The sequence below is a fragment of the Dermacentor albipictus genome, chromosome 10 (assembly GCF_038994185.2).
Source record: "Dermacentor albipictus isolate Rhodes 1998 colony chromosome 10, USDA_Dalb.pri_finalv2, whole genome shotgun sequence".
Classification (NCBI taxonomy): Eukaryota; Metazoa; Arthropoda; class Arachnida; order Ixodida; family Ixodidae; genus Dermacentor; species Dermacentor albipictus.
In genome coordinates, this window is record NC_091830.1 from 80,247,020 (window position 1) to 80,262,595 (window position 15,576).

At 47.9% G+C, this 15,576-nt stretch overlaps 1 protein-coding gene across 5 annotated transcripts in view; it reads right to left on the reverse strand.

Annotated features, from left to right (window-relative positions):
- Positions 1–15,576, reverse strand: part of LOC139050429 (prestin-like) — a 312,086-nt gene that overhangs the window by 46,482 nt on the left and 250,028 nt on the right. The window contains exon 1 of one of the 5 annotated variants that reach the window (XM_070526793.1): positions 4,814–5,140. The exons of the other annotated variants lie outside the window; for them this stretch is intronic. Coding sequence (XP_070382894.1) covers positions 4,814–4,896 — 83 coding nt within the window. The 5' untranslated portion in view covers positions 4,897–5,140. Of the gene's footprint in view, positions 1–4,813; positions 5,141–15,576 lie in introns of those variants that run through there. 5 annotated transcript variants of the gene reach the window in all.

Sequence of the window (15,576 nt, forward strand, 5' to 3'; positions counted from 1 at the left end):
AACCCGCCGCAAAGAACGCGCTGCGGCGCTGGCGTCGCGGTCCCAGTGCCTTCGCGCCATTGGTCGGCCGTCGGCGCCCAATCGCAAGGAGTCGCGGCGGTCACTTCAAAATCGGCTCCCAGTCGACGGTCTCGCAGGCACGTGCTCGAAGAACGCGGCGCTATGCGCGCTGACCGGCGAGATATGCGCTGGCTTCGAGCAAACAGCCGTCTCCCTCTCTCTCTCTCTCTTCTAGTGCGCGCGGTGATACGTTTTCTCGCGTCACATAACTTCACAGATAACGACAGAAGCGAAAAATTCCGCAACTACTCGCAGTAGCGCGTGTCATCCGCGCGGATGCAGAACGCTGAGCGAAGCTGGCTGCAGGCAAGCCCTGCAGCGCCATGTCTGCTGATTTAGATGCGCGCTGGTCCAGGGGCCCGAATTCACAAACATTTTTGTTTGTAAGTGCTCTTTGCGATTGGTCGGACGCAAACGCCAATATTGTGTCAAACATCAGGATTGGCTGGCATTGTTTCTTACGACCGTTTGCAGCGTCAGAACCTTTTGCGAGTAAGGACCCGGGGCCCGTATTAACATATAGTTCTACGCGAAATTCTTTTCGTAAGAGAAAATTTCCGCCAATCCTGATGATGGACATATCATTAGAGGAGGCGGGCTGCTAATGACAAAGAGCACTTACGAACGGAAGGCTCTGTGAATTCGACCCCAGGTAGTTTGCAAAGACTACATTATAACGCTGCTGTTATTCAGTAACGTGGAGAGACGGCAGTATGAACACTTCAAGAGCGTAGAAAATTACGGGTTCGTGTAATATTTCTAAGCCTTGCTTAAAGACTTCGCAACATCTATATATTTTCGCTTATTTTTTTCTTTTTTGTTACAGAACCCTAGGGTTAAGTCCAAACCATGTGCCCAAGATCAACAAAAATGGCTCGCATTATGTGCTGGCATGAATGTTTTCATCACAAACAAGAGAAAAAAATACAACGCGTGGCCTTTACACCTTATCCCTCACGTATCTTGTAAGACTCCCCATGTGCCAGCTCCTGCTGGAGGTACTTGACCATAGGCAGCTTTGAAAAATTCTATTACGTCTATTAGTGCACCACGCAAGAAGATTAATTAAACAATTGGTAATATCTTCACCTATCCGCGCGACAATAATCCAACGAGCATGATTGTTTAAAAAGGATCCAGTTACATTACATCCCCAAACTACACTTGGCGTGATGACAAGTTTCACGTTTATGGGCTTCCAAAACACCAGCCGAACGTTGAGTTCTGTACTACATCGATACGTGCAAGTGGAGCGCTGCATACGAGATCTATTGCGAACACCAAGATTCTGTGCAAAAAGACAAGTGTAAATAAATAAAGAGAATTTGCAAACGACCTATTCGAAACGTGGGCGGCCAAGCTAAGCCTCGGGGACCTGGAAGACAAACGACAACTCGTCGCCAGGGCCAAGAGGGCAGTCGAAGCCAGAGGGTTCCTGGACTAAGGAGCCTTCCCACCTTAGGGTAATACCCGGCCTCGCTCGGGACACTGTTTTGTATAATAAACGTTTCCTTCTCTCTCTCTCTGCCAGCGTTCCATGCGGTGTTCCAACTGTACTGCTAAGTTAACACGCCCCTTCTTCTGTACTGTATGCATAGCGTGCGGTGTGTAGAATACGTGCGTCGTACGGCAGTAAGACAAGGAGAAGAAAAGAGCGAGATATGAAAGAGAGTAAAACCAAAATGACAGACCTAAATAAAGAAATATATAAAGAAAGTGAAGAAGACTACAGTTTTCAGTACGAGCTGCACAAACATAAGGCCGGAGAATCGCATCGCTAACCAAGTAAGCGAGCGGTACTTCGTGCTTTGTCAGCGAAAACTCTAAGGCAGTGCATACATCACTGTATCCTTGACTGACACAGTTTTAAAAAAATAAAGACCCACTGAAATATCTGAATTCAACAAAGAATATGCGGCACATACATGCACGTTGTGACTTCTGCCATCCTAGAGCGAATTGTTCTTACTCTTGTCTCTTACTGGTTTTTTCAATGCCCCGGAATTTAATGTGCTCGCAATTTCTTTATTGCTCCCATTGCTTTTGTGCGAAACCTTGCATCTGTCGCCTATAATACAGCTAACACAAGAGATAAGTCTCCCTCCAACAGCGATATTAGGGAATGGTTGGTGATTCAAACCCTGCGGCGAGCCCAAGAAAACTATGTGACAAGGATGGCCCCGTGACGCTGCGGTCAGTTGCGTACCAATAGCATGTGTAAGTCTCCACGCAGGTATGCCATATTAAATGTATGGATAACGACAAGAGACACAATTTATGTTCATGTAGAAGCACACATACCTTGCAGAAAGTTTGTGCAGACGTAAGACTGGTGAATAGGTATGAAAATTCGACAGCACGCCATCGTTACTATGCATCATATCGTGCTCTATGCGTCTATTACTTCACCATCTACAATGTTCAGGACGAATAGTACGAAACAGCAGGAGTGCTTCGTGCATGTTTCATTTCCAGTGACAACCACTAGGAAGTAACGCAGGCCTAAGTGCGTTAGACATCTTCCCACTGTCAAGGTTTCACCAAAAAATTGCAAATTCCTAATTTTACCTGTGTTTTGGAATATTATTAGTTAAAAAGTTTCGTTTGCGCCTGTCTTCAATGTAACTGTTACTGTTGTATTACTTTATATGCTTGGAAATAAAGTGGAGCAAAACGGCAACCAAATAAAAAGCTAGAGAAATTAAGATAATTGTCTCCTGATGCGTAGCACTCTTTGGGTCCGGTGTTGCTTAGGTTTAGCGTTTGTTTCTCAAGATTCAGTTGGCCCACACCCAAACTTCATGTTGGCCCACCCCCTAATTTCAAGTTGACCCAAACCCAAACTTCAAGCTGGCACACCCTTAAATTTCAAGTCGGCCCAACCTTAAAGTTAAGCTGATCCACCCTTAAATTTCAAGTTGGCCCTCTCCCAAACTTCAGTTGGCCCACCCGCGACGGCCGCGTTTGCCTACCGCCAAATTTCAAGTTGGCCCTCCCTCGAATTCAAGAGTTCGCCCACCCCCATATCACCCAAATTTATTCTGCCCCAACCCCATATCAACCGCAATTTCTGCCGCCCCCTGCTACGCTTCCCTTCCCTTAGAATCCAGTCCGTAATCCTTGATGACCATCGGTTATCTTCCCTCCTCATTACATGTCCTGCCCATGCTCATGTCTTTTTCTTGACTTCAACTAAGATGTCATCAACTCGCGTTTGTTCCCTCACCCGACTGCTCTTATCCTTTTCTTATCCCTTAATGTTACACCCATCATTCTTCTTTCCATAGCTCGTTGCGTCGTCCTCACTTTAAGTAGAACCCTTTTCGTAAGCCTTCAGGTTTCTGCCCCGTATGTGAGTACTGGTAAGACACAGCTGTTATACACTTTTCTCTTGAGGGATAATGGCAGCCTGCTGTCCATGATCTGAGAATGCCTTCCAAACGCACCCCAGCCCATTGTTATTCTTCTGATCGTTTCAGTCTCATGATCCGGATCCGCGGTCACTACCTGTCCGAAGTAGATGTATTACCTTACCACTTCTAGTGCCTCGCTATTTATGGTAAACTGCTGCTCTCTTCCGAGACTGTTAAACATTACTTTAGTTTTCTGCACATTAATCTTTAGACCCACCCTTCTGTCTTGCCTCTCCAGGTCAGTGAGCATGCATTCCAGTTGGTCTCCTGATCCCCTGAGTTACTAAGCAAGGCAATATCATCAGTGAAGCTCAAGTTACTAAGGTATTCTCTATTAACTCTTATCCCTAATTCTTTTCAGTCCAGGTCTCTGAATACCTCCTGTAAGCACGCCGTGAATAGCATTGGAGAGATCGCATCTCCCTGCCTGACGCCTTTCTTTATTGGGATTTTGTTGCTTTCTTTATGGAGGACTACGGTGGCTGTGGACTACGGTGGCAGTGGAAAAAAAAACATGACATAGGTATTCCTATGTCCCGAACCCTGAAGTACACGTGGATGAAGGGACTAAGAGAGTTTAGGACTGTTCGGGACAAATCGCTTGAATACTCTTCGTATTTCGTTAGGAAATACAACTGAATGGGAGCAATTAGTTTGAGCTAGATTGCTGCCCCTCCCTGCATGTTTAGTGTCATTGCAGCCTTACACACCAGTGCCGCCCCACCCAAAAGCTTCGAGTCAGCTCTGGTGGAAAGGACAACACAGTCCAAGCGAACACTATCAATGAAGTCAAGCCTTGAAATGCCCTGTACTGTTTGTTTTTGGCAGCAGGCAAGTTTTTATTGTGGTTTGATCATACCAGTTGGGCGAATTACACTTTTTCTAACAGACTAGAATAGAAGCTGCAGCAAGAAATGAGAGACCATTCACTGACGTAAAAATTTACGATGAAACGACATGTTCACCTGTCAATACATGACCCGCCCATTTAGCCCTAGTTGTCCGCTTAGCATCGTACAGGGAAGTGTATAGAATCTAGCCTATGCCAGTAGAGAAAAAAAAATTGTGTGCAGAAGCAAAATGTCAATTTACAAGAACGGTGCATGAAGGTTCAGACCCGGGTAAGACCGAAACATTTTCCCTACCTCGTAAATTTAAGCCACAGCGAGGCACATTGTCATTCTGGTTACTTCGTATTACAAGCGATGCGTCAGGGAACACAGAAGGAGGTGCAACGCAAAGATTAAAGATTTCAATTATACTGCCACTCTTTGACTTCGTACTTGTGATGCCGAAACAACGCGCGCATAAATTCCCGAGCACAAGCTTCCAGAACTCACCCGGAATCCCGAGATAATCGACCCGAGCTAGCGTCGACGTGAGGTGGCTTGCTGTTGAACGACTCAGTCTGCGGGCACACCATCCTACCAGAGTTCACGGTGCGGTCAAGTTCACGGCACTGCCTCAACGGGTTGCCGTTGGGCGTCCTGGGGTTGTCGCTATAACGACGTTCTCCGCTGTAGCGAAATGGCGGCGGCACAAAAAAGTCTCCGCCGTGGTCGGCGACCAGAGAGACACGAGTGGAGCGCCGTTATGATCACCGGGATGAACAGCGGCGTACGTGAAATCATGAGCAAGAGCACCAGCTGCACATCGCAGTCGACTTGTGTGGGATGAGATGTGACTCGCCGTTGCGGGAATTTCTTTCTGTTCGCGAACCGCGCCGCGTTTTGTTTATTTATCGGCGGTCCGCCTCGCCCCTCCCCTTCCACCGTTCTCCTCGTCCACCTGGGCCACGCAGGGACACGTGCGTGGAAATTGTCCGCGCCGTGGAATCCCAGGAAGGCGTCGGAGTATGTTGAAACCGCGAGCCCCGTCACAATTCAGGGTCGCCGCGCAGGCTCACGTAGCAGACAGGCTCGCGGGGCCTGTTGTCAATCCAGCTTCGCAGCCTCCCGACAGTTGCTGCGCCGTTATCTCTTGCGTGCCTCTCGCGAGAACAAGCAAAAGATTAATTAGCGCGTGCCGCAGCTTTCGAATGCTTGCACCCTTCCCTCCGGCCTCAGATCCCTGCCGCTCCCATTTCCTCCGTGCTTGAAAACGTGCCAAGTGGCGACGGCTGCGGTGTAAACGTTAATGCCGGTGAAGACTCGAAAACCAGTTCTTAACCAGCAGACAACAAAAGGCCTTCAGCTAAAATCCCACGAAAGGCTAAACCCTGATTGATAGCGAAGGCCTGCGCGAGCACTTATAGGAGGCCAGCAGGAGTGGCGTTTTCTGACTTTTACGACATGAGACAAGCTCCAGCCTTCCTGTTTCCGGCTTCTGAAAGGGTCTTGCATACCATTGCAACTTGCCCAGGTTCGAGATCAACAGCCCACGGGATGCCGCAATGGCTTAGTTCACGCATAAGACATATTGGTTTAAACAAAGACATGTCATTGCCAACCTCATGCCATCGTGTGCCTGAGCACTGTAAACGCACGGCGTCCTGAGATTTCAACAGAGATGTGTCACATTATAGAACACACCTGGAGCCTGATTTTGGGAACCCTACATTCGCTTTTATGAGCAATGTTCCGACTTCGGCATGCTCCTTGTCCATCGCCTTGCGGGGAAGAACGCAAAAATTCGATAAAGGTGAAGTGAGGCTGAAAACAGAGCTGTGTGTGTTTTCATTGTCGTCATCGTCACATTCTTGAACAGTAATGGATGTCGTGTTCACACGCCACAGTTGTGTATGTCTTCTTTGTCACCTCCGCTGAACTCTTTTGCTGTTTCCCTGTGACACTCGAACGTCGCACTGCCATGCCAAACGAGTAAGAAAACAACAGCTGTGATACACGGTGTTTTGGAAATTTCATCGAGTGACCGTTAAAAGCTGATGAATTGCGATATATGCTGCGCATGTACAGTTGTTATTGTTGTTGTCTTTAACGCATGGCACGCACCTATGAGAGGGGATTGGCCAAGGTTTGCAATAGACGCAATTATACGGTTGAAAAAAAAAGTGTGTACTTCTTCTATTGTTATTGAGCGATGTGTAAAAGTGAATAAAACAGCCTAAGGCCGAGAACTGAAGTTTTTCTCTTAAGATTCTCCAGAATATTGCGCAAAAAACTTCATTTCATTTCGGCTCCGTGAGACTGCTTAGAGTCTCTCTCCGCCTCCCATATATCTGCTGAAAGAAGTCAGTATTGATGAAGCGTTCAAGGTTCCTCCTAAACTATTCACTGGACGGGGCACTACAGGGAAGACAGTAGACTTTAGAGGCCAAATGTAAATTATCACGCTGCTTACGAAAAATTAATAGACTGAGATCACACCGCAGCTTGCTAGCGCTTCTATCGTTATTGTTCCAGGACGTACCGCGGTATGCCGAAAGGCTTGAGAAACGAGTCATGGTTGAGGGTGAGCAACCTTCCCTCCACTGGCGTAGCCAGCTCGACACGTGTTAGGCAGGATATTAAACATGTGACCCTTCGCGTGCTTCGCCAGTTCAGAGCAAGCATAGCTCAATCGCTTGTTACTGAGTCATTCCTGAAGCCGCACGTTCGCATTGTCCATCAACGTCCGAAAAGCAAAGTACAAGCTTGCCGTTGAAAAACCTGTGGACTAGGGCGGCGCCTTTCCTTCTGTTACTTGTTTGTGCTGCGTACATTTGGTTGGAAAGCGTGCCCTACAGCAAAACATCAACACGGCGTCTAAGATTTTCTTCCTGGCAATTAAACGGAGAAGCATATTACATTGTGTTTACTCTAGTGCACTAGTATCGCATGGCAATTTTTTAGCGCACTAGTTGAATCACTTGAGGTTGCGAAAATGTAGTGTGAAACGATCAGCTCGGCTTCGCCCGTCTTTTTAACTTTTTCGTCTGTTCCAGCTTTCCAAGCCTCTGCTAATGGTACGAGTCTAAATTTTGCTATTGCGTAATGGTACTCAACTAATGCCGGCCAACTCAATATTCCGCGTCAGGTTCCTTCGCTGCGCATTACGTTGTCACGACATCGAAAAAACGTTGGGCCTGGTGAATGCGGCCACAAGTTTGAACCTCACCTACCGAAAAACTTTGCACTCGAGAACATGTGGCCGTAGTGAAAAGCTCGAATACTTCCCAATGGACCACTTGGTCATCGCGTTCCAGATCGCAGAATAACATGAGAAATACAAAAAGCAGCCAACAGCATTAACAGAATGCGAAAGATACAACGGCTGTCGCGTCATAACAAAAGCCTTTCAGCACGTATCGTCACACATTCATTCACGTGGTACTATAAAGGCAACGTCGGTCTCGCAAGCGCATGTGAACCTTTCTCCTCGCTAATTGCGGGAGATAAGCTATGCCTGCGTAATCACGATGCTTCTGCAGGCCCGCCGCCGTAGTCTCGCGTGCGTTGACGACATTCTCCGCCCTCCCCTTGCCCCTGATAACGCGAGCAGAGGAAATGAATGGAGCGCTTTCACGGGTTAACGCGCTGTGGCCCTTACGCGAGACAATACACGACTATCTGCTTCCTGCCTTACTTTTGCAGATTCCGCTGTCAACAACATGCCGTGAGAGCCAAGACGCTAACGTCAGTGCGCGCCTTACGACGTTAGGCTGAACCCGTTAAGATTCCTTTCGTTTTGTTTCCTGCACTGCTCGTCGTCAAGAATTTATTACCAGGCTTGTGCTCTTTGCATTCCCAGTGCAGACTTGCTTGCTCGCAAAGCAAACCGAGCAGTGGTGTTACCCCCACAGGTGACCTTGTTTACGCATTAGTACGCAATTTCCTGAAGATTTCTGGGTAGACAGATGGCAAAGGGAACATAAATTTGGGCGGCGCATTGGGCTGCACATGTCGCCCCTACTAAATGTAATCAGTGCGTCATGATCAACAAAGAATGATCAACACGGACATCATTATCAACAATAACAAGCAGACGGTTGGTCGAAGCAGACTGCTTGTCGTCAAGGCCGAGGCAAATGCTCTTATCGAAACCTCTTTTGAGGTATCCCTTGCTTGAGAAACGTTGATTACTTCGTCTCCATGTCCCGCTTGACTGCTTCCATCTTTCGATCATTGTCATGAGTTACTTTCGTACGAACAATAATATGACTCTAACAGACAGTGAAACCATGGAAATTATAGAAAACAATTGTCAAGCTTGAGCCTCCGGCTAATTGGTGTTGCATAATCGATGTTTTCCCATGTACGTTAGACGTGTACTGCATGATAGATACACACAGCTCTGTGTGTGTACATTCTGCTGTCCGCGTCTAATGTGCTGTTTAAGCATTGAGTATGAAATATTAACTGCCTCATTTTAATCGAAATTTACTAGTCAAATGCCGGAGGTATCTCATGACAAATGTTGACGTGAATGGAATTAGCGCGAAGCAATGTACTGACGAACCACGGTGCCATCGCCAAAACGCATCGTTGTGCAGTTTGGCTCCTTTCTCGTGCTTTTCTCTGGACACGCGGCGCCATCTAGCAGTGCCACCACGTGACACGTGTTTGAATATATATTCAAATAAGATTACCGGAATATGTATGACGCGGGGTTCGCTTACACCCAACGCTGGAGAGACTTCCAGGACCTTTTTCTTAGCATTGAGGAGAGATCTCCAGGGTCACATACCGAGTGCCCGAAGTGGGTCCGATGGCTAGTTTTGGACCCGGCTTTCTCAGCTCAGGAGCCCGATGTTGTACCCATTAGCCCAGTAACTGCCCAGTGATCAAACTTTGCTTCGGTCTGGGAACACGATTACATCCGGACATAGATCCATCGATAGAACGATATATATTAGAAAGTGCTTGCAGTATCCGAAAATTGCTCATTGAAATATCAGGAGAAAGGGAAAGTATCAGAAATGACACTCTGCCACCGGTCCGAGCCGAACCCACCATGACGTTTGAGATGCTCTACCGATTGGGCTATGGCGGCGGCAGTTTCCTGTGCGCTTCCTCGGACTATATTTTTATGGGTAGGAAATCTAGCGCTAGGAATGTTAGCCAGCGCCATCGACAGTAATGGCAGCGGAAGCGAAACATACTTTCAACCCCCGGAGTGACGTGTGTTGCTGACCTTGGGAGGAGGCGTCCGGACATAAATCCTTGCACCTTCTAGCTAACGGTTTCCCGAAAGCATTCCTTGATCAATTTTAAACACTGTAAACGCAATCTGAATGAATGTTTAAGCTTGTTTGGAGGGTGCGTAAGTGTAAAGTACAGCTGTTCATAGGATTCTTCTAAGCAAACAAAATTTCACTACACGTTAGCAACAGTGTTATCTTTTCTATATGATCGTATCTTAAGAAAAGCATAGAAAATTATAATTTATTTATCAATAGATGGTTCTAATCACGGTTTCAAAAGTGCACCCAAAGGCGTTACACGAATCTCATGGGCACTGTATTAAAAAGTTTGTCGACGTAAAGATAAAACACTACATTTAGGCACTGCTACGGTAGAGTACTCTTATGGTCACGCAACCTGACTCTAGTATTTTGCCTTCAACCATTCAACAATCATTGTTTAAGCCAATTGCGCCCATTAGTTTCCGCCCTCACTGAGAACGGCTCATTCACGTACAAAGCTATTATATAGCTTAATGTGTAGTTATGCTCGCAAGCAGAATGCCAGGGTTGGCATGAGCAGTTAAATAAGCTAGTTAGACCGATTGTCGCCTCTTCAAATTCGAAGGCACTAATTCAATGTGGTCGATCACTCATACTGGGTAATTGCCCAGCGCGAAAAGTCCCAGTGTAACCATCCCCACAACAAGTATAAGGACCAGCGCAAGAAATACAACACACATGAGCGCAACGACAACAATGCGCTTCTGTGACTCCTCGGATAGTGAGTACATGTCCCAAGCTGTTTCCGTATAAATGAAGAATCGTAGTGCTAGAGTGCCGAATCTAACCCCGTCCTCAACTGCCCCTCTCTGCTGTTGCTAAATTTATCTCTCTATCTGTCGAGAGCGCCACACAAGCTGTTTTCTTACGCGGTAGTACTTTTACGCAGCTGTAGTCTTCATTACGCTTCACCTGTGCAAGGCGTTCAGGACGCAGCGGTAAACCAAGTCAATGGAAATGGGGCGTGACGACAGACACCGGTGTGCAAGCATGCACATACTCTTCCCGCGGACGCTCTTCTTTAGGCGCCGAGGTCGCTGAGCGGCTGCGCTGCTGCGCTGCTAAGCACGAGGTCGCGGGATCAAATCCCGGCCGCGGCGGCCGCATCTCGATAGGGGTGAAACGCTAATGCGCCCGCGTCCCGCGCAATGGGGGCACGTTACGGATCCGCTGGTGATCGAAATCAATCTGGAGTCCCCGACTATACGGCATGCCCCATAATCAAGTCGTGGGTTTTTGCGCATAAGACCTCCAAAATTCAATTCAACGTTTCTCTTTTTTCTCTCCTTTTTTTTCATTCCGGGGGAGGTTGATTCGGGTGCGAGAAGGCGAAGTATCACAGGGATGTCGAGTGCACCCAGGGCACCAATAAATTTGAAGCCGCAATTCAGAAAAGGGTTTTTTTCCTTCGCCTTCTCTGGTCACATGTCCGGCTTCCGTATTACTGAAATTTTGTGTTTATAAATGAATATAGCGAAACTGCTTTCTTTTTCTGCTAAATGGAGAATCGAGGCTGAATTCTGAAAAGTATTCATTGGCAAGGGCTGCTAACTTGCCATCAGCTGGACGCCTCCGCTTTCAATGCGTATGTCCAGCATCACCATCGGTGAAACAAGCCCTTACCAACATTTTAAATGAAAGAATGCGAATACAGGCGCAGTTTTCATATTCCAAAAACCACTTTTTACGTTGGTAATTCTATAGAAGACCATACTTCAACCAAACGTGATGTGGGATATATGTATTAATAGGGAAGGCAACCAGCTAATTGCACGCAAGGGGCGCTTATCAATGAATACTCTTGAGAATTTGGCCCCTGAGTGCGGTTGCCGTTACATCACCGAAAGCATTATTATCGAATAGAGTTATCAGTGTTTAGAAGAAATTATCCAAGTAGCGGAGCTAATTTAGTGAGCAGCGATGATGACAAAATCTACAACTGCTCCTCTTTTCGTCTCTTGTGGTTGATCGTCTTTGTGTCAGTGGTCCCGGCAAGCAAAAAGAAAGAAAAGAAGGTAAAAACGAAAGAAGAATTACCGGCGACACGTACTTGCCAAAGGAAAGCGCAAGGACCTGAGGACATCTAGGTCCTAGATTCATGGAGTTACTTGCGGATCGGATGCATTCTCTCCACCTCGTCACGCAGGTGCGTTGCTGCTGAACTGACAGGCTGTGTCTCCGACAATGCACGCCCACTTGCGCTCCGCAAAGTAGTGCAGCGTTACAGCAGCCTCGTGACAATGACCCTTTCAGTGTGTACCGTTGCTTTATTCAAGCATCGCTTCGAGGCCACGCCAAATCAGCTGGATAGGCGTGTCCTGAAAACGAAATCCCAAACACGCCACGTGTGTTGACACTGTGGTCAGGTAGCCGGCGCATGCTAATGAGCAGCGGAATAAAAAAAAAGAAAGAAAGAATTCCGAAGCTGTCTAGCGCCATCTGTAGCTTTAACCCTCGCAGCAAGCGCCATCACTCGCCTGTTTGCACGATGCTGCATGCCATTATGACCTGCCTCTACAACGACAGATCACAGGGGCGGATGCTGTCTATGGCATCTGCCGTTTAGAGGAGGAGACTTAGGATGGGTGGCCGACATGTTGGAAGACGGCAACGCGGGAAGCCCGTGCCGTAGACCTTACTGTACTGCTGCTGTCCTCGCTATTTGTTCAGTAGCATTATTAAAGTTGGTGACCGCGCGCTGATGTGAACCTCTCGGGGTTCTCTAACGGGCTCCTAAGTAATTAAGTACGCGAGCATCTCTTGCATTCCTTCCCCGTCGGAACGCGGCCTCCGAGGGCGGGAACCGAACCCGCCACCTCGTGCACCGCATGAGAACGCCGGTAACCAGCGCCCCGGGTCGCCAAGCGAGTCTCCGCTCCGTTCCCCGTTTGGCCGCCGCTACCCCCCACCCCAACCCTACCCGAGAGGACTGGGAGGCAGCCCTGCTTGGTTGCTCAGACCTTCAGGCCCAAAAGGCCTTGGTCAAGAGGGCCAGGCTGGCGGCTTCGACCAATGGGGTCCCGGACTAGGGACTCCACCTAGTATGTAGGGCTCCTGCGTGAGTCCACACCTCTCTTTCTTAATAAATGCTTTCCACCACCCCACCGCGGCCCGTTCGTACGCCAGCTACACGCCGCCGGCATGCCAGGCGTTCGCCGTTCGCGCGCGTGCCGGGCTCGCCGGGGCTGCATGACGAGTACGGAACGGCACGCGACCCAAGCGGCGACGCCCGGGAAGGAAGCCCGAGCGCTGGCACGCAGCTGCCGCAGCTGCGACATGCCAGTGGAATGCGCCTGAGCTTCGATGATGAAACGATGGACATGTGCGCGGCGCAGGATGAGGGACAGATTGCGTGAACGGGGAATGCCATGGCGCATTTAACGACAAGCGTCTAGGATCGAAAAAAGAAAAAGGTGACGCGTCGGTTCTAATTCGCGAAGATTTTCGACGTGCCACTGTGTAATCTTAATTAGCGAGCGAGGGATGAGCGAGGAGGTAAGCGGTAAAGTTCCGTGCGACAAATTGCTGGAATCGACCAGCGAACCAACCGGCGAATGAGAGAAGCGAGAAATCCGGCGAGTGATTGTTTTGGCCTGCGCCGGTAGGTGATCCAATGAATTAACGAGTGCATATCAACGGATACATTAAGTAAAGCCACTACTCCGAAAGTTGTAAAGCTCGCGAAGTCCAAGGCATGAACAAGCAAGGGATAACTGGGGAAGTGTTTATTCGCAAAAAGCTATATAGCAATTGTGGAAATTGCTAACAGAGCTGGCGCGGGAATCTAGTTTGCAGGGGCCGAGAGGATTCGTGCATCACGTATGAGCCTACAACTAAGCGTATTTAATAAAAAATAGGGCGAACGTCCAATTATGGATCCGTAACGAAGTGAAGGCGCATGCAGGATTGCACAGATGTGCAGCCAATGACGTCCGGGGACGCTGAGTTTGTCCGCAAAGCGTTCTAATCGCTCGCGTGTCAGCACTCCTCGAAAATGAAAAGAACGCAATGCAACAGTGATGGAGAAAACTTTATCACCCATGTAATGCTGAAACATTTTCACGTGAAGACCACGCCCCTACATTGCTCCTACACTGTAACAAAATGTTAAAATTTATTTCTGGCCATGGACAATACGTTTCTAGAAATAAAAAGAAGTGAAGAAATATTTTCGGAGGTGGAACCTAATTATGGTTACAAGAATAAATAATAATTCGCTCGGTAAACTACCCACTGTTGAAACATCACTCCAGCATATCACTCACAGAAGTGTGGGCTTTGCAAAAAATTTACGTGCTGCAATCAGCCATTTTTAGGCGTCAAACTCAGGTATAGCATATATGATACCTTGGGCATGACAAAGTCAACAGTGATTTTGCGACACTCGTTTCGGCGTGGAGATTTTCGCGCTTGCAGATGACCGGTACGCAGTCACTCATTCCTACACAGGTTCCTCGCGTTTTGTGGAGTAGCTCCTACAAATGTCGCTGTCACTGTCACCTGCCTCTCCTACGTTGTGCTGCACTTCAATACACGTTCGAATTTCGTGCAACTGACAGATGTCAACTTGGTATTCTCGGCACTTTGAGCGCTGGAATGACACCAGCGTAGTTTCGCCGAGGAAAAGTTGCGGCATCCATTCATGCCGGCCATGCGGCGCAAAATCACACGCGGCTGCCCCCTGTTGCGCTTTCGTATTTGTGCCATTTGTGTCTCTACGATCCTGCTTACTCTACTCGAACGCTTTACGGCGTCATACCAACGAGCCCGCATTGCAACTCTCCAGTCCCCGGAACGCACGCCCCTACGACAGCGAAATACTACCAAAAATGCGCAACTAGACATAAATCGTTCCCGCGCTTTACAGCGCCTGGGTTGCCTCGTTCCCGTCAATGAGAAATTTTCGCTGTCCACTGTCACGTCATGCGATAGCCTCGCGTTGCTCCACATGCGACGTGTTGGCTGCTTCTGCTCCGTACTTTGTAACTGGAATGCGAGCGTGAATTACGTGGCCGTAACATTTGAAGGCATGCATGAAGGCATGCAGCGTCGCCATTCACAGTGTGCAGCTCGCTCGTTTTGCGAGAATGAGCCCTGAGGCAACGCTTACGACGGAACTTCGGCGGCCACCGCCGTGTCCCTTATTCCGTTCGAAATCATATAGAATCCCGAAATGCCAGGATGATCTGTCCCATCCTGTCTTTTACGACGTCAGAAAGGCAACTGGGGAGAAAATATGGCACATTTTCCCCAAGCTGCTGTTCTATCTCGTAATAAAGCCGTGCCAAGAAGTTTCCACGCTTTTGCCTCTTGAGTGCATTGAGCGAAACCTGTAGCATGAAAAGAAGCTGTAGGAGAAGGATTAACTGAGCGAGCTGCACGTATTTATTTTGAAATTTTAACGCGATAGTTATTCAACGTTGAAAAAAATAGCAGGGATCACGAGTGCTAACAAATGAAAGTCAATTTCGCAAGGATGGGTTACAGGCAAGAACAACAACCGAACAAAAGATACATCATGCGCACCTCTGCCTACACATTTTTGAATCTTGCACAATATGTGTACACAAGTTGTTTTGCTTTCATTCATAGCCTTCAGTGTAGATATATATATATAGACATGCGTATATATATATATATATATATATATATATATATATATATATATATAGACATGCGTCTGCGTGGTAAACAACCTGTGGCGGGTGCTTAGTGGCTACGGTGTTGGGCTGCTACGCACGAGGTCGCGGAACCGAATCCCGGCCACGGCGGCCGCATTTAGATGGGAGCGAAATGGGAAGACACTCGTGTACTTAGGTTTCAGTGCACGTTAAAGAGTCCCAAGTAGTCGCTCATAATGATAAAGTGGTTTGGTACTTAAAATCCCATATTCTTTTTTTTTTGTGCCTGTGGTGAACACGACAATGCCATCGATAAGCTTGAGGCTGTAGAGATACTCGTCGTTCATCGTCACTCCTG